The sequence below is a fragment of the Dermacentor albipictus genome, chromosome 3 (assembly GCF_038994185.2).
Source record: "Dermacentor albipictus isolate Rhodes 1998 colony chromosome 3, USDA_Dalb.pri_finalv2, whole genome shotgun sequence".
NCBI lineage: Eukaryota > Metazoa > Arthropoda > Arachnida > Ixodida > Ixodidae > Dermacentor > Dermacentor albipictus.
In genome coordinates this window covers 177,140,284-177,162,997 of record NC_091823.1, presented here as the reverse complement: position 1 = coordinate 177,162,997, position 22,714 = coordinate 177,140,284, and the positions used below count along the sequence as shown (strand labels likewise).

General features: G+C 47.6%; 2 protein-coding genes across 3 annotated transcripts in view; one reads left to right on the top strand and one right to left on the bottom strand.

Moving 5' to 3' along the window:
* LOC135908171 (uncharacterized) overlaps positions 1-4,216 on the top strand; it is an 85,344-nt gene extending 81,128 nt beyond the window's left edge. For both annotated transcript variants that reach the window (XM_065439923.1, XM_065439924.2), the window contains exon 3: positions 440-4,216. In XM_065439923.1, coding sequence (XP_065295995.1) covers positions 440-702 — 263 coding nt within the window. In that variant the 3' untranslated portion in view covers positions 703-4,216. The remainder of the gene's footprint in view (positions 1-439) is intronic.
* Positions 1-22,714, bottom strand: part of LOC135900526 (uncharacterized) — a 1,275,659-nt gene that overhangs the window by 276,626 nt on the left and 976,319 nt on the right. The window lies entirely within an intron of this gene.

Genomic DNA, 22,714 nt, shown 5'->3' with positions numbered 1-22,714 from the left:
AGGGTATATAGAGGTAATATGATCACTCATAAGTAAACTTGAACCTTATCTATATCAAATCATGCTATCTATATATCTATATCATGCAGAGGCAGGACCTGCTATACCAATGCAAATAAAGCCCTATGTCCTTTCTGTAGAATATATTTCTTGTGACATGTTAGTGAAATCTCATAGATCACATTTACATGAAAAGGCCTGGTAAGCTTCTTTTCGCAGGCAGTCAGCTTTTGCTCCCCCGAAACTACTAGGTGCACGCATATACCAGGGAACACCTGTCCTGCGTCCTTTCATCATCACCATTAGTTTTTGTCTATTTCTAGCACCCGAAAGCAATCATAGTGTACCCTAATACGCTTAAAAAAGTATGTTCAGACATTCCACAATTAATTTCACTAGGAGCTTCTGAAAGCTAACCTCATGTTTGTTTCTGTTACAGCGGTGTGCAACACGATAGCAGTCATAACATTTGGCGCCCGTGGTGATGGCCGGGACTGGATGCCAGACCCGGACCACAACTTCCTGTCGTGGTCTTTTGCCCTGGGTGTAATTGGGGCTTTCTGCACCTACGTTGCCGCAGTGCTGTTTGCAGTGGACAGTCGGCGCATGGCACGCAAATTGGACGAACAGGAGCACCAGCAACAAGCCTTTGGCATGAATCCAACACACACCATGGGTGTGCCACCCCAAACCCGTGCCTGAAGTCATCAGTGCATCCCATGACTTTGCTTACATACAATCATGTGAGTGGAACGAAAAAGGGCCTGGCAACGCAGTGTAGCTGCAATCTTTAGCTCTGTGCCGACATCCTTTGTGACACCTAACGAGGACATCTGATCGGTTGGCTTCAAGGCCCCTATGTTTTGCCTCTGTAGCTGACGTAGTCGAGGCAATCTCCAACTGGATTCCCAGATTCTTCAATTCAATGCAGTCTTCTTGCACTCTGTGTTATTTCATTTACATAACACAACAGGCACATGTAGTAGGGGAGTTAGTTGGACCACACAACTTCATCTTGTCTCGTTCGCAGTAGTTGAGGACACTGCCCAATTTGCACCAAGAAGGGCTAGGGAGATGTACCACAATTTTTTACTGTATTCAGTAGGAGCCTACCCTGAAATATTTCATTCTGAAGAAGTCTTTCCTGAACCTAGCCTTTGCTTTAAGCAGCTAAAGAAATGTGCATCTATCTCATAGGGAATAGGATATTCAATCTGTCATCATTAAAGCAATTATAGAACGCTTCAACTAACCCAACGTACAAGGCTGAGTAATATACAATTTTAAAGCCACTTGGATAGCCTGAGGTGGTGTGTGAAGCTGTTGAGCCTGTGAGAACCACAGTAAAACATAGTACCATGTAAACTTGCACTCAAGCAAATTTGCAAAATCCACCTTTCAATTGTGTTTACTTGTACAAATTTGGGGCGGAGGTTTAGTATACTTATTTGTGGCACTTAAAGCAAGCTAATGCCTCAGAAACTTGAGTGGAACATAGTTATCTGCTTTTAAGCTGATCAATTCTGTGAGTTATAGATTTGCAAGAGGCCTACAGAACCCTTTTTTAGACAACAGTTATATGGTTAACTGATTATTAGCTTAATTGGGTCAACCAATGCACCGCTGTAACTATAAAATAATAATTAATGTGACAAGTTTTCAAGTTGGAAAGCTGCAGTAACCTAGCATCATTCCAAAAGGGAACACTCATCTTCAAGAACGGTGATGCAGGAGAGACCGCATCCTGTTTTGTGATTCAACTTTATAATACTGCATAATACGTCAAAAGTGGTTTTTGTATGTCAGACATTTTACACAAATGATGTAACATTGTTTTGTCATATTTGTATGGTATGCCATGGATAACTATACAAAGCATGTCTGAAGGGAACTCATTACATTCTTCCAGACTGCAATCCTTTCATCTAAGCACTTCTCACAAGGAGTACCGTGCCTTTGTGCCTGGTGCTTACTTGGAACAAATGTTTTTTTGTGAAACTAGGGAGCAGTTTGCCACGTCGTGCACCGACTTGCCAACTTCGAGGTTAAATAGTGTCTGGAAGCAACAGTGTTCAGGTTAATAGAGAGTTTTAGAATAGGGGCCCCAAACGTTTTGGGGCCCCAAAGAAATAGCGTCGAAGCCACTGCGCATGCGCAAGACGCAAACTCCGTTTGGGTTTTGCGTTGGGAACGCTATTTCACCGATTTAGCGTGAGCCCAAATAGCGGCCCCAAAAACTTTGCGTCGGCAAACATGGCGGCACCCATCGAAGCGACGGCTCTAACCTAGCACAAAACTGGGTTCGATTCGCGGTAACGCGTGAAGTTCGCAAGCTAGGAGAAGTGACTGCGGTTATCGCTTTGTCTCAACGAGCGTGTGTTGTGAAGATTGACTCATTAGACGCCGCTGATTTTGAATTCGATTGTGGATTTTATGGCTCGTAGGCCTAACACGGCTAAGCTTGGCTGGTGAAGGCTAGTAAAGTTGGTTTGCTCAAAACTAAGCGCAACTAATTGCTTGCTGCTTACAGAATAACCTCTAAATTGTAATTAAACGCGAATACATGCAAGTCAAAGTTATTATTCCTATCACAAAATGGTACATTTTATTTAATTATTTCTAATAGCTTTTCTTTGACGCCGTAGTGGCGCTGTCAGCGCAAGACGGTATCCGCAAACGTAAAACCCTATTCTAAAACTCTTCAGTCCTACGTGCCCCAACGCTAACACCCGCAAAGCTCTTTGGGGCCCCAAAGTATTGGGGCCCCTATTCTAAAACTCCCTAATGAGTAAAGCATTCAAAAAGAATACAATGCTAAGAGTTCTCACGCAATCATCTTCATAATTTGCCTGGAAAGAAATGACAATGGCCTAGTATTGTAGCACATAAAATAAATTCATTTCAGTGTTTGTGCTTTCCTTAACCTGCGTCTGCAGCAGTGTTCCACGTGAATGAATACTGCAATCTGACAGAAAAAAAAAAAAAGCAGACATGATTAGTTGGCCATGTCTTTTTTTTTTTTGTCATATGATCAGAAATTCTTTCAAGATAGCATCCAATGCAAGCTGCGCGATTTTAACACTGCTTTGTTCCTGAGTAGTCAAAGAGTGTGTATAAATGTTTAATATGCAGTTGTAATGTGCCTGCACAACTGAATTTCCTGGCCAGCATTCCATCCATCAAAGTATATTGATGCATAGATCTGATTTATTACAGAAGGATGCCTTTGTGTGTACCGGCAGAAAAATAGTGCCCTTCACTAACTTGGCTAGCATCATTACATTCTATTCTTTACATTCCAACTACAAGCTGTTTCAATGGACCAGCATAGCTACAAGTCATGCACTTTGAACCTTGTAGACTGGATTCCAGTATGACATCTCATTCTCGATATGAATCTCTAAGTAGTGTGCCATCTGATGCCTTGTCAGGATGCCCGCACACATTGCCACATGTTTAGTTTGCATTTCATCTTACTGGAATGAATTATTATGTGATTTTATCATTTGAATCTCAGCCTGATTGTTACACACTTGTTCGTGACTAATATTTAATGTTCATGTCATTCCACCTTTGCCTTTTCGAAAACTTATTGCTGGTGTGCTGCCCATGTTTTCGTGAAGTTGTTAGAATATGCCTAATTCAAGAGGAAAAATGTTTTCTTTTTATTGAGAAGAGTAGATTTTGTATTGTTTCACAGAAAAAAATTTGAACAAACAATTCCCACAGGACCTGTGCCTCATTCTCTCATCCGTCCATTGAACTTTGTGTGCCTTCGTATAATCAGAGGCACTATTTCTTTAAGGTGTTCAGAGTGTGTGTGTGCCAATGTGCTTTTTATATAGAGGGTTCTGGCTGGTGCCATGATGCTGGAGCTTTTTGTAGGAAAATTATTTACACAAGTCGTGCACCATTCTTGCACAGTGTTTTGTATTATCCCTGCTGTTTTGTTTCTGAGGGAACCATTTGTAAATAAAATAAATATTGTGCCGCTTGTTGTTTTTCTGTTGCAGCCATCTCATATATGTGAAATGCAAGCAGGAGTTAAGCATTGCTCAAAGCAAGAAAAGATGCCCTCATGTCCGCACTGGGTTGTGTCTTGAGATTGCACTTGTCATAAACTTGTATGGCTGTGGTGCTAGTCTCAAATCATTGTGCTGGCACATGATGGATTTTTTTTTTCTTCCTGTTTCTGCAGAATAAAGATGTGATGACCCTAACAGGTTCTTGTATCATCTTTAAGCAGCTATAATAAAAAAGGTTAATCATGCCTATTATGCAGTTCGTGCGGAAAGGCTCTGATGGTAGTTTGAATGTTGCAAGAACTGAATTAGTGCAGTATCATTTACAAGCTCCTGAGCTTACTGGATGTCCATATGTAAACCCACATGTGTCAAATAATGTAAATTGTTTTTATACCAGATGGGCTCAAGGCAAACTTTATATTGTTACGTGTAGCTGGAGCCCAATACTATATACAATTTATTTACAGGGAAGCTAATGGAAGGCCAAAATGGCGACGCTATATAAAGCGGGCCCACGTCGTCTTCTCCTCAGTGCAGCCTCAATGTGGCGGCTGTTCCGTAGCATCACCCCCGGCGGTAGAAGCACCGTCCCGGTGCTTAATCTACACATCCGCGGTGAAAGGTGTCTGGTATCGCTTTAGTCTCGCCACGTGAACGATGTCACTTGCAGCCGACGATGACGCTGACAGGTCGGCGGGGATGACTTCATACGTGACATCAGTCACTTGTCGCACCACACAGTATGGGCCAGTGCAGCGCGACAGCAGCTTTTCTGAAAGGCCCACACGTCGAATGGGTGACCAGAGAACCCGGAGTAAAGTGCACGTCGCGATGGTGGCAATCATAGAGGCGTCTCTGATGCTCCTGTGAGGCCTCCAGACGGGTGCAGGCGAGCTGGTGCGCGTGGTAGGCGTGTGCGATCGCGTCGCGGGCGTATTCAGTGGTTGAACGTGTGGCCGAGGGCAACAAAGTGTCCAAGGGCAACGCCGGTTCTCGGCCATATAGGAGATAGAATGGTGAATAGCCGGCGGTGTCGTGACGCGATTGTTACGTGTCACGCGAACGTCACATATGGTAAGTGAAAATCCCAGTCGTGGTGGTCGGTCGCAACGTACTTTGAAAGCATGTTGGTGATGGTCCGGTTGAGGCACTCCGTGAGGCCGTTGGTCTGTGGGTGGTAGGACGTGCTGAACTTGTGCTTTGTCGAGCAGGAGCGGAGGATGTCCTCGACGACTGCCGACAGAAAGCTGCGGCCACGGTCAGTGAGTAATTGGCGCGGAGCACCGTGCACTAAAATGATGTCATAGAGCAGAAAGTTAGCAGCGTCAGTAGCACAACTTGTCGTAAGGGCTCTGGTGATTGCGTACCGCGTCGCATAATCAGTAGCGACGGCGACCCATTTATTTCCGGAGCCCGAGAGAGGAAACGGTGCAAGAAGGTCTAGACCAACACGAAAGAAGGGTACGGGTGGGATGTCGATCGGCTGGAGACATCTAGCTGGAGGTGTGGAGGGCTTCTTCCGGCGCTGACAGGGCTCACAAGCGGCAACGTAGCGCCGCACGGAGCGGGCGAGACCCGGCCAAAAGAATCGACGGCGTACACGGTCGTATGTGCGCGAGACACCCAGCCAAGGGAGTGTCGTGAAGTTGTTGGAGGACAGTCGAACGCAGGCGTGATGAAATTACGAGCAGAAGGTAAAGGCCGTGTGGATCGAGATTGCGGCGGTATAATGTCTCCTCCTTAAGGAGAAACATCCGGGGAGAGGCGTCGCCAGGCGTTGACTCCAGATGGTCGATGAGGGCTCGTAATGAAGGATCGCGGCGTTGCCCGTTGCCGATTTCAAGCAATTGGGAGACAGAGAAAACGCAAGCGATGGCGTCCGCATCAGCCGGCTCGTCGACGGGGTAGCGGGACAAACAATCGGCATCCTGGTGCAAGCGTCCCGTCTTGTATACCACGGAGAAGGTATATTCTTGCAGGCGTAATGCCCAGCGAGCGAGTCGTCCTGTGAGGTCCTTGAGTGAGGATAGCCAGCAGAGCGCGCGGTGATCAGTGATGACACAGAAGGGGCATCCGTACAAGTATGGGCGAAACTTCGCAACAGCCCACACAAGAGCGAGGCACTCGCGCTCAGTGATTGAATAATTGCGCTCAGCGGGTGATAGAAGTCGGCCGGCATAGGCTATAACGCGGTCATGTCCACGCTGGCGTTGTGCTAACACTGCTCCTATGCCGTGACCACTGGCAACAGTTCGAACTTCCGTTGAGGCAGACGGATCAAAGTGGGCCAGAATTGGAGGCGTGGTAAGAAGTGTAGTGAGCTGCGAAAAAGATGCGGCATGGTCAGGTCCCCAAGAAAATGGGGCGTCTTTCTTCAAGAGGTCGGTAAGGGGACGTGCGATAGTCGCAAAATACTTCACAAAGCGTCGGAAATATGAGCACAGCCCTGCAAAACTACGAACGTCCTTGGTAGACTTCGGAACAGGAAAGTTCGTAACGGCGCGAATTTTGTCAGGATCAGGTCGCACGCCTCTGGCGTCCACGAGGTGTCCAAGGACGGTGATTTGGCGGCGAGCGATGTGACATTTTTACGAGTTCAACTCGAGACCGGCGCGGCTAAACAGGTCAAGAATCGCTGAAAGACGGTCTAGATGCGTGTCAAATGTGGGCGACTAAACGATGATGTCGTCCAGATAGCACAAACATGTGGACCACTTGAACCCCTAAGCAAAGAGTCCATCATTCGTTCGAAGGTGGAGGGCGCTTTACAGAGACCTAAAGGCATCACCTTGAACTGATAAAGGCCGTCAGGGGTAATAAATGCAGTCTTCTCTCGGTCCATGTCGTCGACGGATATTTGCCAGTAGCCGGACCGTAAGTCGGTAGAAGAAAAATAGGTGGCACCTTACAAGCAGTCTAAAGCGTCACCAATACGTGGCAAAGGGTACACGTCCTTTTTTGTGATTTTGTTCAGGTGGCGATAATCTACACAAAAACGCCATGTTCCTTCATTCTTTTTGACAAGTACGACGGGAGAAGCCCAGGGACTACAGGAAGGCTCGATAATGTCCCTTGCAAGCATGTTTTTGACTTCCTGTTGGATAACAGCTCGTTCGGACGCAGAAACACGATATGGACGCCGGTAAATAGGGTTCGCATCGCCAGTGTTTATGCGATGGGTCACGACGGACGTTTGACCTAAGGGTCGATTGTCAAAGTAAAAAACGTCGCGATAGTCGCCAAGAACGCGGCAAAGGGCTTCAGCTTGAACAGGTGTGAGGTCAGAGGAAACCATCTTCTCAATGTCGACGTCAGTACCGTGCGATGACGTCACGGTATGGGCTGAGCTGTGACGATCTTCCACTGCGAATGGCTCGATCTCATCATCCTGCAAAGCGCTAATTATAGCCAATGAAATCCCCTGAGGCAGAACTTGCGTGGTTATAGCGCGAAATCGACAAGGGGAAGGCAGGTGCGGTTGCCAGTAATTGTCAGCACAGTGTGCGGCACGGTAGCACCATGTGTAAGTATAACTGCAGTAATCGGTGCGACCACGTAATTACCGTCAGGTGCAGCTGGTGAGGACAACAAGTCGACGTGTGTCACAGATTGAGGCGGTAGGCGAATAAAATCCATGCAGCTCAAACGGCTTGGAGGCGGGTCTACAGGGTCGGCAAGAAGAGGCAAGTCAAGGCGAAGTGAGCCGGCTGAACAGTCAATGAGGGCCGAATGATTGGCAAGGAAATGCAGACCGAGAATGAGGTCGTGAGGGCAATGCTCGATAACGGTGAAGAGAACGACGGTTTGTCTCTCAGCAATGGTGAGTCGGGCAGAGCACATGCCAACAATAGCGACAGTCCCTCCGTCAGCGACTTGTACAAATCGGTTCGGCGCGGGAGTCAGAACTTTCTTGAGCCGACGGCGAAGAGCAGCACTCATAAAGGACACATGCTCCCCAGTGTCAATCAACGCGCACACAGGAACATTGTCGACGAGAACGTACAAAAGAATCTTGTTCCCGGGTAAGGTGAAGCGAGGATTTCGTGCCAATGTCGTCTTTGCAGCTTCACCTCCAGAAGCTGCACTGTCAAGTTTTCCGGTCGGGGGTGGAGCGAGTAGGTCGGAGAAGGAGCACGGCGCGATAGGGGCGAACGAGATTGACGACGGGAGGGAGAAGGCGAGCGGGAGTAGCGGGGTCGTGTCAGAGGTGTCGCAGGGTCAGATGATGGCGCGGGCATAGAAGGGGCGAAGGAAAAGGACGCGACAGAGGGGCGAGGGTGGTAATCAGGAGAATAGCGCATCGGAGAAGTCCAGCGGCTGCGGCAGTGGTGAGCGACATGTCCAATGCGTCGGCAGTTAAAACAGATCGGCCTGTCGTCCACTGTTCGCCATTCGGAGGGGTTGCGATGTCCGTAAGAGGAGTAAGAAGAGCGCGGTGGGGACGTGCGTGGAGAAGGAGGTTCCAAGTGCACGAAACGAATGGATTGCCGGGCGACGTTGGACAACTCTTGACGGACGACGGCCTGTTTCAAGGAGATTGTCACCGGAGAATGATCAGGTGACGGGAATGAAGGGGCCGCCGGTTGTGCCGCTTCGACCTCACGACGAATAATGCGGGTCAAGTTGTCACATCGCAACGGCTGGTGGAAGAGGTCGTCACAGGATGACGTAGCAGCTGTATTGGGAAGTCGCGTGATGTGCTGGGATACCCGGCGGCTTTTAGCATGCTCAAGACGGCGGCACTCCTTGAGGATCGCATCAATGCTGGTGACGTTCGTAAACACCAGTAAATTGAAGGCGTCGTCAACAATGCCTTTGAGGACGTGATTAACCTTATCTTCCTCAGACATGGTCGGGTCAGCCTTGGCACAAAGGGCCAAGACGTCGAGAATGTACGACACGTAGGACTCGGTCGATGTCTGTACACGTGTGGCAAGGGCTTTCTTGGCATTGACTTGTCGACCGAACGGATTGCCAAAAAGATCGCGGAGCTTCTCTTTGAAGAGATCCCAGCTCGAGATCTCCTCTTCGTGTGTCAGGAACCATGCAAGTGGAGCTCCGTCGAGATAGAAAAGAACGTTCGCAAGCATAATGGTCGGATCCCACCTGTGACTGGTGCTGACACGTTCGTATAAGCGGAGCCAGTCGTCAACATCAGGACTGCCGACTCCGTTGAAAACACCAGGATCCCGAGGCGGGGAAACGGCGACGTAGGTCGGGGCTGCAGGCGGAGACGGTTGCATAGATGAAGTGTCGCCAGCAGGAGCCGAAGTTGCACTGTCGCCGTTGTGACCGCTGCGAAGCTCCATGACGGGTACGGGGAACGTCCACCTCCACCAAATTAATGTTACGTGTAGCTGGAGCCCAATACTATATACAATTTATTTACAGGGAAGCTGATGGAAGGCCAAAATGGTGACGCTATATCAAGCGGGCCCACGTCGTCTTCTTCCTCCTCAGTGCAGCCTCACTGTGGCGGCTGTTCCGTAGCAATATTTCACATTGTTTTGAAAATATTTGCTATATGAATGTAGCTTTATAGAACATTCATAATTAATTAGGAAGTTTCACTATTCAAGCTCCCCGAGTTTGAATATCAAAAAGAAGCCAACATGATCTGCGAGCTGAAAAAAAATTGCCGGCTGCAAAACCATATTTACTAGTGTAAAAATCTTCTACATCTAGTGGGAAAACTGATTGGTTGCCATCACTGCTTTGGATTGGATTGGAAAAACTTTAATAAAAGTCCTGCAGGACGCACGTCAGCGCGCAGTGGGCGTCTCCCACGCAGGGACCGACAGGGAATACCTGGCGGCCGCTGCGCGAGCCTGCTGGACGGCCCATTGCTGGTCTTGTAGGAGCGGGCTTCTTAGGGTCTTCTCCCACCTGTCGGAGGTAGAGTCTGGCGGAGCGTTTCTCCACTCCCAGAGCACGTGTGCGAGTGTCGCCGTGACCCCGCACGAGGGGCACGCATCGTCTGGGTAGACGTCCCGGTAGATTATGTGTAAGGTGGCCGGGTTTGGATAGGTATCCGTCTGTAATAAGCGTAGCGTTAGCGCCTGCGGCCTGTTTAGTTTGGGATGCGGGGGCGGAAAGAGACGTCGTCCCAAGTAAAAGTGTTTGGTTATTTCATTGTAGGTTATTGGGGCATCCCTGTTCGCCTCCAACTCATCGAGACGTAGTTGCCCGGGGGTGACGGCGCGGTCGGTAAGCGCGCGCGCAGCGTCGTGGGCTGTCTCGTTGAGGTTGGGGAGGGCGCCCGGAATCCGACCCAGGTGGGCGGGAAGCGTATTTGGAAAATCCAGAAGGGACAACGCATGGCAACCGCAGCGCCACGCTATTGGCTGCCGCCTGCGGGGACGCGCCGTGGCGTCATGCCTAACAACGTACTCTCATCACCAGCGGTTTCGCGTAGCTTGTTGCGTGTCGTGGCCAACGCCGTGGCCAACGTTTTGTCGTGGCTGGCACGCAGACGCGGCTACGTGAAACTGGCGTAACTGTGTGCTGGCGCGGTCGCGAGCCGAGGGTGACGCGACTTTCCGTCCCATCCATCGAAGCGCCGTCTCCGCCCTGCCGATTGATAGGAATCGCGATCTACGCTGGTGCGACAATTTACGCTGCGAGGATCGCTGGGCGAAACCCATGCCGACAACCGATTGATAGGAATCGGGATCTACGCCGGTGCGACAGTTTACGCTGCGAGGATCGCTGGGCGAAAACCTGCTGACAAGATCGGAACCTGTGAGATGGAGTCGTATTCCACCACTACTACTAATGATACGCAGCGCGATGCCCTCAAGAGGAAACAAAACGCCCTTGCGATTACTGTGCTGCTCACGTCCTGTTAATGCAATTCGGCATACATCGACACGGCGTGCAAGCACTGAATAGTGTTTTAACGTATGTGCGCTGGCACAAAACGTTATAAACAGTCCCGAAAGAGCCTATATTGCATTGGATGTTAAAGTTCACCCTAGATATCAATAAATGTTGCAGGTATGTGCCAATTTCTTCACCTAATTGCAGAGAACTCTCTCGGGCCGTTATTGCATTTTTATGGCTTCCTCCATGTCCCAATATGCTGAATTTCAAGTACATTGAAGTTGTTGCAGATGCGAAATGCCACTTTTATGATGTATTTGGTTCGCCTGTTAAATATAGTTTAAAAAGTTCTGTTCAAAAAGGAATTCCCATCTTTTTACAACTGGGATAAACAATGTTAGAGGTGGAAAGCTGTATAAGTGAAAACTAATACTTTAATTTACTAGCACTGCTTTAAGTGAATTTCTAAAGCACAGCAATTTTGCTTGCCTTTTTCTGTTTTATAAATTAAAATGTACATCTTTGAAAGGCAGCCTGACCCTCTTTAAATTCGAAATATTGGGCACAGACTGGGAACACTGCTTTCCAATACACTTGCTGAAACTGCCTTATCAGAACACCCTAGTACACAATGCAGATCCATTAAGAAGTGACAAGACAGTTTGACAATTTTAATCATTGAAAGACTTAGCGAAACCTTTTTTGGGTTGTTTTTCCTTGCTTTCAGACACTGCACATTGCCCTTTAAGGCATGTTTTCAGTGTTTCTTTTTTTATGGGGAAGGCGTGTTAACATCTTTTACACCATGTCAATTATGTTGTGCCGTAATGTGTTCTTGGATGGAGTCTTGCCCTTTCATTCAGTACAATATAATGTAGTTTATTGTGTCATAGGCCATTATACATTTGAGTATGAGTGTAGCATTTTGCTAAGTTTTGCCTCTGTCACCCAAGCTTGCAAGTTTGCTACCCACTGCTGGTGACGTGCGACACATGTGACTTTTGTTCAATAAAAGGAAGTCTATCACTTATCCTGTGCACGGGTTGTCTTCTTGAATTGCAATTTGTTGTCTATATTAGTTCTTTTGTTGCATCTCAGATTAGGAATGGCTATCATAGTTGACATCATTTAACCATATTGCACAAATGTAGATATGTACTTGCAATATGTGGCCACCATAAGTATAAATAGAAGTTAATAATTCAAGAATGGTGCCTTTGAATGGCGGGACAGCCATGAAATGTAGCTACAAGGTACCGGCGCTGTAAGTAGCACTGTTTGTGCAGAATATAGTTGAACTCAACTACTTTCAAACATCACTGTTTTTGTCTGCATTTGTATAGCTCCAATTCCTGTGAACAACACAAATCTGGTGGAAGAGTGGCTTGCACCTGCAGTTGGACCCAATGAATAGCCAAATCTCTGCACGTTTTCATGTTATTAGCATATTATTAGAGGCGGTCATTCTTGTAGTAGCCTGTTTGCCCAGTGTAGAAGCCACTATGGGTGTCAGGATGTTGTACACATCTTCGGCTTTGCAGGGGACACAGCATCTGGCACATAGTTTGTCACAGGCCATGTCTTTGGGGCAAGTTGGGTTTACTCACTTGCAAAGGGAGAACCAAGCTTGTTGGATAAGAATTAAATCGCCTGTACACTCAGTGACCTTCATTTTGTGTGACATATATGGTTATTGCTACCCTTGCTTTATGCACTTCTTGTCCGACAGCAGTCTTGCTTTTGAAACACTCGGGACAGCTTTCAGCAAGCTGGACAGGAATAGCACTGAAAAACCAGCAGATGTTAATTGTCGCACTTGTCATGTGAAACTTCATACAGTATGATGAGGGCGGAAATTAATGAGGGTGTTCCACAAGGCCTTGTAGCGCATGTCATGAGTTTGGAGCAACGTGATGTATAGCACTTTTCTGATCGCATACTATAGGTTCAGCAGGTGTGGCCATGGTTTAAGTGCAGTGCAAGGTCAAGAAAACAGATATCTATGAGCAGCACCCTGGTAAAGGAGACGCTGAGAAAACTAATGGGAAGCCTGTTGTACATCTAATTGACCAAGTTGCTGAATTATGGGGTTTTACGTGCCAAAACCACTTTCTGATTATGAGGCACGCCGTAATAGAGGACTCCGGAAATTTCCACCACCTGGGGTTCTTTAACGTGCACCTAAATCTAAGTACACGGGTGTTTTCGCATTTCGCCCCCATCGAAATGCGGCCACCGTGGCTGGGATTCGATCCCGTGACCTCGTGCTCAGCAGCCCAACACCATGCCACTGAGCAACCACGGCGGGTGACCAAGTTGCTGGCTTCATCAGGCAAAGGGTGATAAAGAGAAGGAAGTCATCAACACATCAGAATGTTTTTTGCATATAGACACTGCTAAGGTTCTCAGGCACGCCAACAAATCTTAGTGCGTAGGCTATGCATGACCAACTACATATGCCTTCTGTTTGGACAAAGAACTGCTCATTGTAACTGGATGAAGATGGAGTGGACAGAAATAAATGGCAGCTCCATTAATCTGGTTTCACTGGCATCAACACTGATTTGTAAGTGCGCATCGCCATACTCCACAATGCCTTCTTGGGTGACATCAACAAGGACCAGCTTGAGGCAAAGGGTAATAGACATCTTTACAAGCTAAAAATGCATGCATGCATGGAGAGCACTTTGTGTACAAAAAGTAGGCACTTCCACAGGAACTGGAAAAGGAACATATTATTGACAGTGGGCAAAGACAAGCTTCTCTGCTACTATACACCCAGCATTGTTGCCATGTAACGACATCTGAAACAATCCCTCTCAAAGAGGAAATCATCTTTGTGTATCCATAAAGAGGGTAGCAGGCAAAGCCCCTTCAACAATGATGCCAGCTTCAAAAGGCCCACTTGCACATCCTGAATGCTTCCTTCTTAGACTTTGCTGGGTGCAAGCACTCTACTGTCCAAATGTTGTCATTGAGAGCACTGTTCGTTTGGTTGCAATACAGTTCTGAAGTGATTGCAACAAATTTCCCTTCCTAGTTGGTCTGGAGGCCTACGGTGCTCATGAAGCAACACCATGAGATAAGCAAGGTGACAGGATGCCTCCAAGCCCTTGTTTGTTTATCACACTGTTTTGTTAGTAACAACCATGAGATCTGAGACCAACAAGCTCACGTTCGGCACTCTAATGGTTATTGTGGAGGATCCATAATAAAAAGCACAAAACAGAAAACTCAACAGAAAGGATAAGGCAACATTTAACACTTAGTATTGCTGCAGCCCACCCCCTTTTAGTCTGGTCATGCTACATTTTTTTCTATAGATAGGCATGAACTTATCCTGTGCGCAGCTTACTGCAGAGAGCATAGGTGATGTTCCCAATCGGTGTCCGATGTTTATATAGACTATGTGCTGGCTCAAAGAGGCTCGAAACACTGCAATGGAAGCTTCTAGTAGAAAAGGTACCTCGAAGAAAAAAAAACTGTGCTACAACCACCTTGGCAACATCTTGTCCTCTTAATAAAGATTGTGCTTCCGTATCAACTTCAGCCCTCCAGTTTAGAGTAAGTACCAGTGCACTTATGAACAACGAATCAGTTCTCAAAGAGCACGTGCAGTCCAGCCAGAAGCATAGGCATGAATCCGCATTGTGCTCCTGCATTGAAGGTGAATAATGCATTACAATATGGCGAATGTGCCTTAGTAAGCTTCCTGGCAATATGAATTTGTAATGTACAAAGAATTGTCAATAAAGCTTACCAAGAGCACAGATGCACTTGCAAATTATATCACAATTGAAAATAATGAGTAAACCTATGTGCCCTTTCCACTCTTATTATGCTTTACTGCACGATGCTACACCCCTGTATTGCGGTGTAGCAAGCTACGAAAGAAACGTTGCATAATTGAGCTTTTTAAGATTACCTTTTTCGCAATACTCCTATGTACTGCGGTGAAGCATACTAAAGGGGCCATTGTCACTGGACATAAAAAGAGTTCTTTAATTATACACTCGCGCAACCGCCGCCTCTCAGGTCGCCTGAGTGGACATACTATGCTGGGTGATAGCGGTCCCCTCCCACTTTTAGTATCCTTCAGCGCGCAACTAAAATGTACTGCGGCGAAGAAGCAGTACATTTGTACTCCATGGGTGAATAAACAAATGGTTTTTACAACAGTACAGAAATAAACGCGCACCATGCATCAGTCTACCACATGGAAGAGGGTCGCAACAAAAGGTAGCTGATTCACACAGGCTGTGTAGCCCGCTTATCAGTCGTAAAGGCTATTATGGGAAATTCAAAATTTCAGTCACACAGAAATATGTTTATATGTTTACGTTTATGTTTAAGACTGCCAGAACTTCCACAATAGGAAGTAATTTACAACACACAAATGCAAACAACACAGACATATGCCTTGTTTTCAACTCGGTCATCATGCAAATGACACATAGCACGGAAAAACGCGAACATGCTGTGTGTTAGCATCGTAAACTTCATACTAGGCAAGGAGCACACCACAATCCCGCGACAGCCGCTAATGAGACCAAAACGGGAGCACATATCTGTGAACGTGCAAATGGAGACCCCTAAGCCACTCTGCTCCTCCACCACCCCCCGCTGCACGGCTGCACCACTCGTTTCAAGCACAGCACACTTAATTGTGTACACAATCAGCGCTGAACAGTGCATGGGCGATCGACGCAGTCGCATTTACATGACTTGTAGCGAGCAGCACATCCCTCAATGTCCGTTAAGCAAAGTCGGACACGGCGACGCCACATCGCGGTTCGCAGAACTTCGCTGCCGAGGCGCTAGAAGCACGGGTCACAACGCAGATTCTGTACTGCCAGAGCTCACCGAGGCGAAAGTCGCACTGCCGCACCACCACTACTCGCGGCTTTCCGCCAAGTAACACAGAACCTACCACCAACACACAAGCAACGCAAGCACGATCACATAAGCAACGTCGAACAACGCACGGTCCGCGCGAGCCGGAGAACGAACATGCCGAGAACGAACACGCCACGGCGTCGCTCGGCGCCACCATCATGCCTTCTCAAAAACCGTAAACAATCCTGTCCCTAGGCACCTATTATCAGGTCACGTGAGGGATTTTTGTACGGAGAGCACCGGGAACGAGAGTTATCGCTTGGCGCCGTTGCTAGGAGTGACATCACGGCGTCCCGCAGGCTCGTAAGCCAATAGCGTGGTGCTGCGGTTGCCATGCGTTGTACCTTCTGGATATTCCAAATACGCGGGCGGGAAACCAGATGCCTGTGTGGTGTTTGAAGGTGCTCGGGTCAGCGCCGCGGAGGATGCGTAACGCCTTGACGGAGACGACTCCTCTCTCGAACGCTTTGATGGCTGGTCTTGAGTCGCTGAATATTATCGTTCGCTTATCGTCGAGCATTGCCAGGGCTATGGCCACTTGCTCCGCCACCTCGGGATCACGTGTGCGTACCGTGGCGGCGTTTAAAGTCCGTTGCGAGGACGAGACCGCTACCGCGGCGAAGGCTCGGTTGCATCGGTAGGCGGCGGCGTCCACGAAAGCGACGTCGTCCGCTTTCTTGTTTACTCGTTTGAGGAACGCGGTGGCCCGGGCTTGGCGCCTGCCTCGATTGTGTTCCGGATGGACGTTTCGCGGAATGGGTGCGATCGTGATCAGGTCGCGGAGCTCGCGGGGAACCGGCGTAAGCTCCGGTGGATCCTGGGTGTTCAGTGGGAAGTACCCGAGCTCGCGCAAGATGTGACGGCCGGTCTTCGTCATCGTCAGTCGTATCATCTGCGCTCTCTCCTGAGCCTCAGCGATCTCTTCGAGGGTATTGTGCACCCCGAGCTCGAGAAGTCGATACGTCGGCGTCGTGATCGGTAGCCCGAGGGCCCGCTTCACTACCTTTCGGATTAGTGTATTGAGCTTGTCACGCTCCGATTGTTTCCACTTATGCATTGCTGCGACGTAGGTGAAGTGACATAGGACGAACGCGTGTACGAGACGCACACAGATTGTCTTCTTTGAGGCCGTGGTGACGGTTGGCCACCCTGCGTACAAGTCACTGCTTCAATACAATGCAACCGGTGATAACATGGACACTAAACGATACATTTCGAAAGTACCCGCCGTGGTTGCTCAGTGGCTATGGTGTTGGGCTGCTGAGCACGAGGTCGCGGGATCGAATCCCGGCCACGGCGGCCGCATTTCGATGGGGGCGAAATGCGAAAACACCCGTGTGCTTAGATTTAGGTGCACGTTAAAGAACCCCAGGTGGTCAAAATTTCCGGAGTCCTCCACTACGGCGTGCCTCATAATCAGAAAGTGGTTTTGGCACGTAAAACCCCAAATATTATTATACATTTCGAACACCTACCTTCACCAGAGAAGACAGGATCACAAGATGATAAACACGATGAACACTGGTCCAAAAGGGGCGTATGTCACTGGAGTTGCCCTGACATAGGCACATCCTTAATTGAAACGATCGCCTAGGCTAGAGAAGCACTATAGGGAAACTAATTGAGGGGCTCAATGTCAAACCAAATGGCTTTCGGTCGTTCTCATCGATGGTGATTGGTGGTGGCCGGGCTTCTACCACTGATGCAAATGGTGAACACGCTTGCATGATCGAACGCCAACAAAACCTTGTTGATTTGACCCTCGTTAAATCGGATCATACGGACTTGTCCTCTGGTCCTGGCAGGCGTATACATTATTGAGTGAAATCGAACTTGTTATGTAGAGTTATTTGGCCCAGCGCACGTGAACAGTCACAATTGCCAGCATGCCTTGCAAAGCTAGATCCACCTACAGCCTACAACGTGCTCCTCCTGTTTTGGGACACTTACAGGAAGAAATCCAGCAGGTCCGATTGGACCAATTGGTTGTTCGAACACAAGTGGACTCAACTGGTCTCTCAATTGGATTCGTTAGCTCCAAGGTGAAAAACGAAGGAAAGGGAAAATACCTAGATGGGCCTTAATCTTAATATGACATGGATATACTTAAAACTCCTTTCGAGAAGCTAATTCACGAATGAACAAATTATGGCAATTCTCTTCAATGACAACCCACCACTTCACTATGAGAGATGCATGTCAGGTGATATATGTGCAAGCAAGATTTAGTTGACCGCAAGTGGTGCCAGTGAGAAATTGATAACGTTTCCAGAGAGATTTTGAACTTTACAGAAAACTGCTCTCAATTTATCATGCCAAAATACAAATATTTTTTTTAACAGATTATAATTGTGTTGTAGTTATTATGAACGATTTTCTTCATGAGATTACTCATACAGTGGCTTCTGATTGGGTCCACTTGGGATGAATTGGCATACCAAGCTCCAGTGATGTCCAATTGGAACTTGGGCCTCCATTAACTAGGTTTGGCCGCGTGCCTTCAGAACTACATGGTTGCCATCCGTGATCACGTGGGTAGTGACCGCGGGTTCATTCGCAGCAGTCAACGGCGAAAGCTGTCGAGGATGAAGATTGGACGACCGTGGCCCACGCGCTGCCATCAAACCAGCCTTCTGCGCCTCGATGCTGTTGCTGACACTGGCGAAAGAAACGACATGCACGCTGTAGTGACACGCATGCCTCGCCCTACATGCGGCCGCACTGCGGAACGAGTCGCGAGGCCTTCGCCGCTGCGAGTGCTAGTCACTCAAGAGATGGCGAGAATTGCTGCTTCTAAACGGTTTCTGTGCAAGATAGCATTTAGTAAAGGGAAAATCAGACATCCACCTGTTCGTAGCAATTGCTACAAAGGAAACTGACACGGGTTCCTCGAGAGATAAGCCTCGCAGTTGAAGAAAAATTCGTCCTGGTCCGGGACTCGAACCCGGGACCACCGCCTTTCCGGGACAGCCGCTAGACCAGCAGACTAAACGCCGCACCCAACAGCCGCGTCACATCAGGGAGGAGCTTTGCGCCGATCCTCACTCTGTTGCATGCGTAATCATGCAAACGACAATTGAGATTTCGAACAGGATATCTCCTAGTACAGACATGTTAGAAGAATTCTTCCAAGTGAAACTGTGTAGAAACACGAGTGCCTGTAACTTTTCAATACGAACTTACACACTTACTGCAGTCAATAAAAAAATTAATTATTCAACTTTAGTTAATTGGGCTGTTGACAGCGATAATTATCATCTCACTTTGTGACCCCCTGGCCACATAACTTATTTGCACAGGTGGTCGTCGCGTGCCTCCTAGTGCCTAAATTTAAGAAAACCATAAAGCTTAATTTTGAACACCCGGTATATAGTGAAACCACAGTGAAAACTTCGCAAGGTTGACAGCAGCAACCACTTTCAGTTGAAGTCTCACCGCATGCACAGCTAGCATGTGAGGTATGTGTACGTATGAACACACGAATGCGACACTCTGTATGTGTAGAAGAAGCAGCATTGTATGCAAACGCGTGGCTTCCGGCGCAATCCCACTAGTCGGGACAATACAATTGTTCTGGGCAAATTATGCACGCGGCGGGGAGAGGTCTGGGAGAGAGCAGCACTGGACAAGTCTTCCATGTTGTTTGTCGCCGACGGTGAGTTCGCTGCGAACACTTTTGTCCCATGTCGTCACTTCACACGTGAACATAGGAGAGCAGGTGCATAGCCAATAAACCCTCGTATGCTATACCTGCTCGCATCAAGGCTGCCGAATTCGGGACCCTTGCTATGAATGAAGCAAAAGACGGGAAACAGAACGGCTTGTTTACCTCTATCATCATCATCATCATCATACTATATTTTTATGTCCACTGCAAGACGAAGGCCTGCCCCGGCGATCTCAAATTATCCCTCTCTTGCGCTAGCTAATTTTAACTTGCAAATTTCGTAATATCATCACCCCACCTAATTTTTTACCGACCTCGACTGCGCTTCTGCTCCCTTGGCACCCATTCTTTCATTCGAATGGTCCACCGGTTATCTGCCCTACACATCACATGGTCTGCCCAGCTCCATTTTTGTTTTCTCTTTATGTCAATTAGTATATCGGCCATCGCCGTTTGAGAAGAACTTCAGTTTGGCCTAGTTGGTGTTTACTGCATATCATATTGACCGCAAATAAAGACGGGGACAGGCGGAAGAGAACACATAAACAACACGGGCGGTACCGCCCGTGTGGTTTGTGTGTTCTCTTCCGCCTGTCCCCGTCTTTATTTGCGGTCATATTACCACCCGTGTTGTTTATGTGTTCTCTTCCGCCTGTCCCCGCCTTTATTTGTGGTCAGTATGATATATCGCCGTTTGCTCGTTGATCCACAGCGCTCTCTTCCTGTCTCTTAACGTCGCGCCTAACGTTCCATCGCTCTTTGCGCAGTCGTTAACTTGTTCTCGAGCTTCTTTGTTAACCTCGAAGTTTCTGCCCCACATGTTAGCACCGGTAGAATGCAATCATTGTACACTTTTCCTTTCAACGCCACTGGTAAGCTCCCAGTCAGGATTTAGTAATGCCTGTCATATGCACGTACTCCAACTAATTTTTATTGTTCTCTTAATTTTATTCTCATGATCAGGGTCCCCTGAAGTGATTGACCTACATAAACGTAATCCTGTACAGACTGGCGGCTGATTGGCGATCCTGAACTGTTGTTCCCTTGCAAGACTTTTGAAGATTTTCGTTTTCTTCAGTATATTTACGTTCAACCCCACTCTTACACTTACTCGGTCAAGATCCTCAATCGTTGAGATATTCGCCATTTATCGTCACTCCTATGCCTTGCCAGTCTAATAGCTTGAATACGTCTTCTAAGCATGCAGTGAACAGCACTGGATGAATTGTGTCTCCTTGCCTGACCCCTTCCTTGATCGGCAATTTTCTACTTTTCTTGTGGAAAACCAATCAGGACCGTACAACGTCAATAGGCAGTGTAGCCAAGGAAAGCATAGGGAGCCATAGGGTTCAACCTGGGGTTGCAAACCGCCAGCCGCGTTTCGCGGTGACGCGTGCGTAACCAGGTAAGTTGAAGCAATAATTTGAGGCCACTTATTGCGGTATATATGGCCCTTTTGAAACGTTTAACACGCGGGACTAGACTGACAAAATACGGGACTAGACAAAGATTGGTCTCCAGTCCAGGCTTCGAAGGCAGTGGAACAGCGAAGCTGTAAACTAAAACTAGAACGATTACCCATTCCTAAGTAGCTTGAAATTATTCACGTGCAGTTTGCCTAAGTATTAGACTAAGACACTTAAACGGCCTGCGACTTGACTTGCGCCGCAACTTCGTGGACCAGAGAGAAGAGGTTACTAACTATACACCCTCGCCGCGCCTCGTATGCGCACTGCTGTTCAGGAGACCTAACTATACGCAGCCTTCCCATGGCACTGTCACAACACAAATCAATTGCTAGGCGAAACATACGAAAGTGTACTTACGTCACTCCCTGCTTCGTATGCTACAGTTTACGCTTCCCGACAAGTGCAGCTTATGCAACCCTAATCTTTATCGGGAAAGGCTTGCGGCGAACGCTATGCACGAATGCGAGCTTTCTGGTTCTTTCTTCTTCTCCCACCGCACGGCCGACGCGGCCGCTGCCGCGGATGCTTACGGATGCGTAAAGCCCCCTTACGGGCTTTAACGGTGATGATGATGATGATTTATTGGCATCCCTTTTCAAATGGGGCGGGGACAAGTCATCACCTAGCCTGCTTGAGTTACTCAGGTGTGCTATCAATGCATTTCCTTCTGGCATTATTCTGGAGATCATTTTGATCTGGTCGTCTACATTGCACCGCTGCCTATGCCTGTAATGCATCCGGTCGTACCAGTCTCTTCCCTGCTGTTTTTCCACCAGTGCACTAAACGTCTCTTGCTTATCTCGACTGCTGACAGGTTGATGCTTCCGTCTACTTTAAATCCAAGCGCTTCTGGAAGTTGTACGTTGCCTACGGGTCTCACTGGGTCAATCCCTTTGCATTCAATTAGGATGTGCTGAGTGGCCTCCCGATTTTTGCTGCAGCATACACATGCCTCATCTAATTGTGAATATTTGATACGGTATGTTTTTCTTCTTAGGTAATCAGCTAGAGCCCCAAATTGCAAGGCACTTCCTTTCCTATTATCGTACAATTTTCCCTTATAATTTATTTCTTCTCATTCTTGTAAATCTCCATGGTCGTTTTCTTTTCCATTCGTCGCATCCAATTCGTTGTCTATGTTTCTTTCACTTTCCTTCTGTTTATTTCTGGTTGTCCATCGACGCTCTCAATTACCCTGTACTTGGTTGCCAACTTTCTTGACCCCTTCCTCCATTCTGTGCCCACGCCTTTTAGGTACAAATACGTTTGTACTTTAGCCGTCCAGTTATTTTGATCCGTGTGGCTGAGCATTCCTTTAAACTAATTTTGCTCTGCGCTTCTCCGACTTCAAACGAGGCTCAACACATGTCCCCTTGCACTGCCTCCTTTGTGGTTTTGCCGCGTGCTCCAAAAGCCAACCGGCTCACTGATCTTTGGTTAACTCCTAACACCGACAATACATCCAATTTTAAGCATATAATATCATTTGCTGGTCCCATTACTCCTTTCCAGATTCCCCACACTACATCATATTTATTGTGGCCTCAAAGTACCCTGTGCTTCATTACTGCTGCATTCCGCTTCCTATTTATTTTCAGATTATCTTGGTGGGTGCTTGAGTAAGTCTTTTCTTCATTTATGTATATGCCGAGGTATTTATATTGTTTGACTGTGGGTATGACTTGCTATTGAATCGACACCACTTAGACTCTTCTCTTCATTAAAGATAATAATTACAGATTTCCCTGTGCTAAATTTAAGGCCTAGATTTGAAGTTGCGTTCCCACACATATTGGCCAGTGTTTGCAAGTATCTTGCATTGTTTGCTAGTAGCA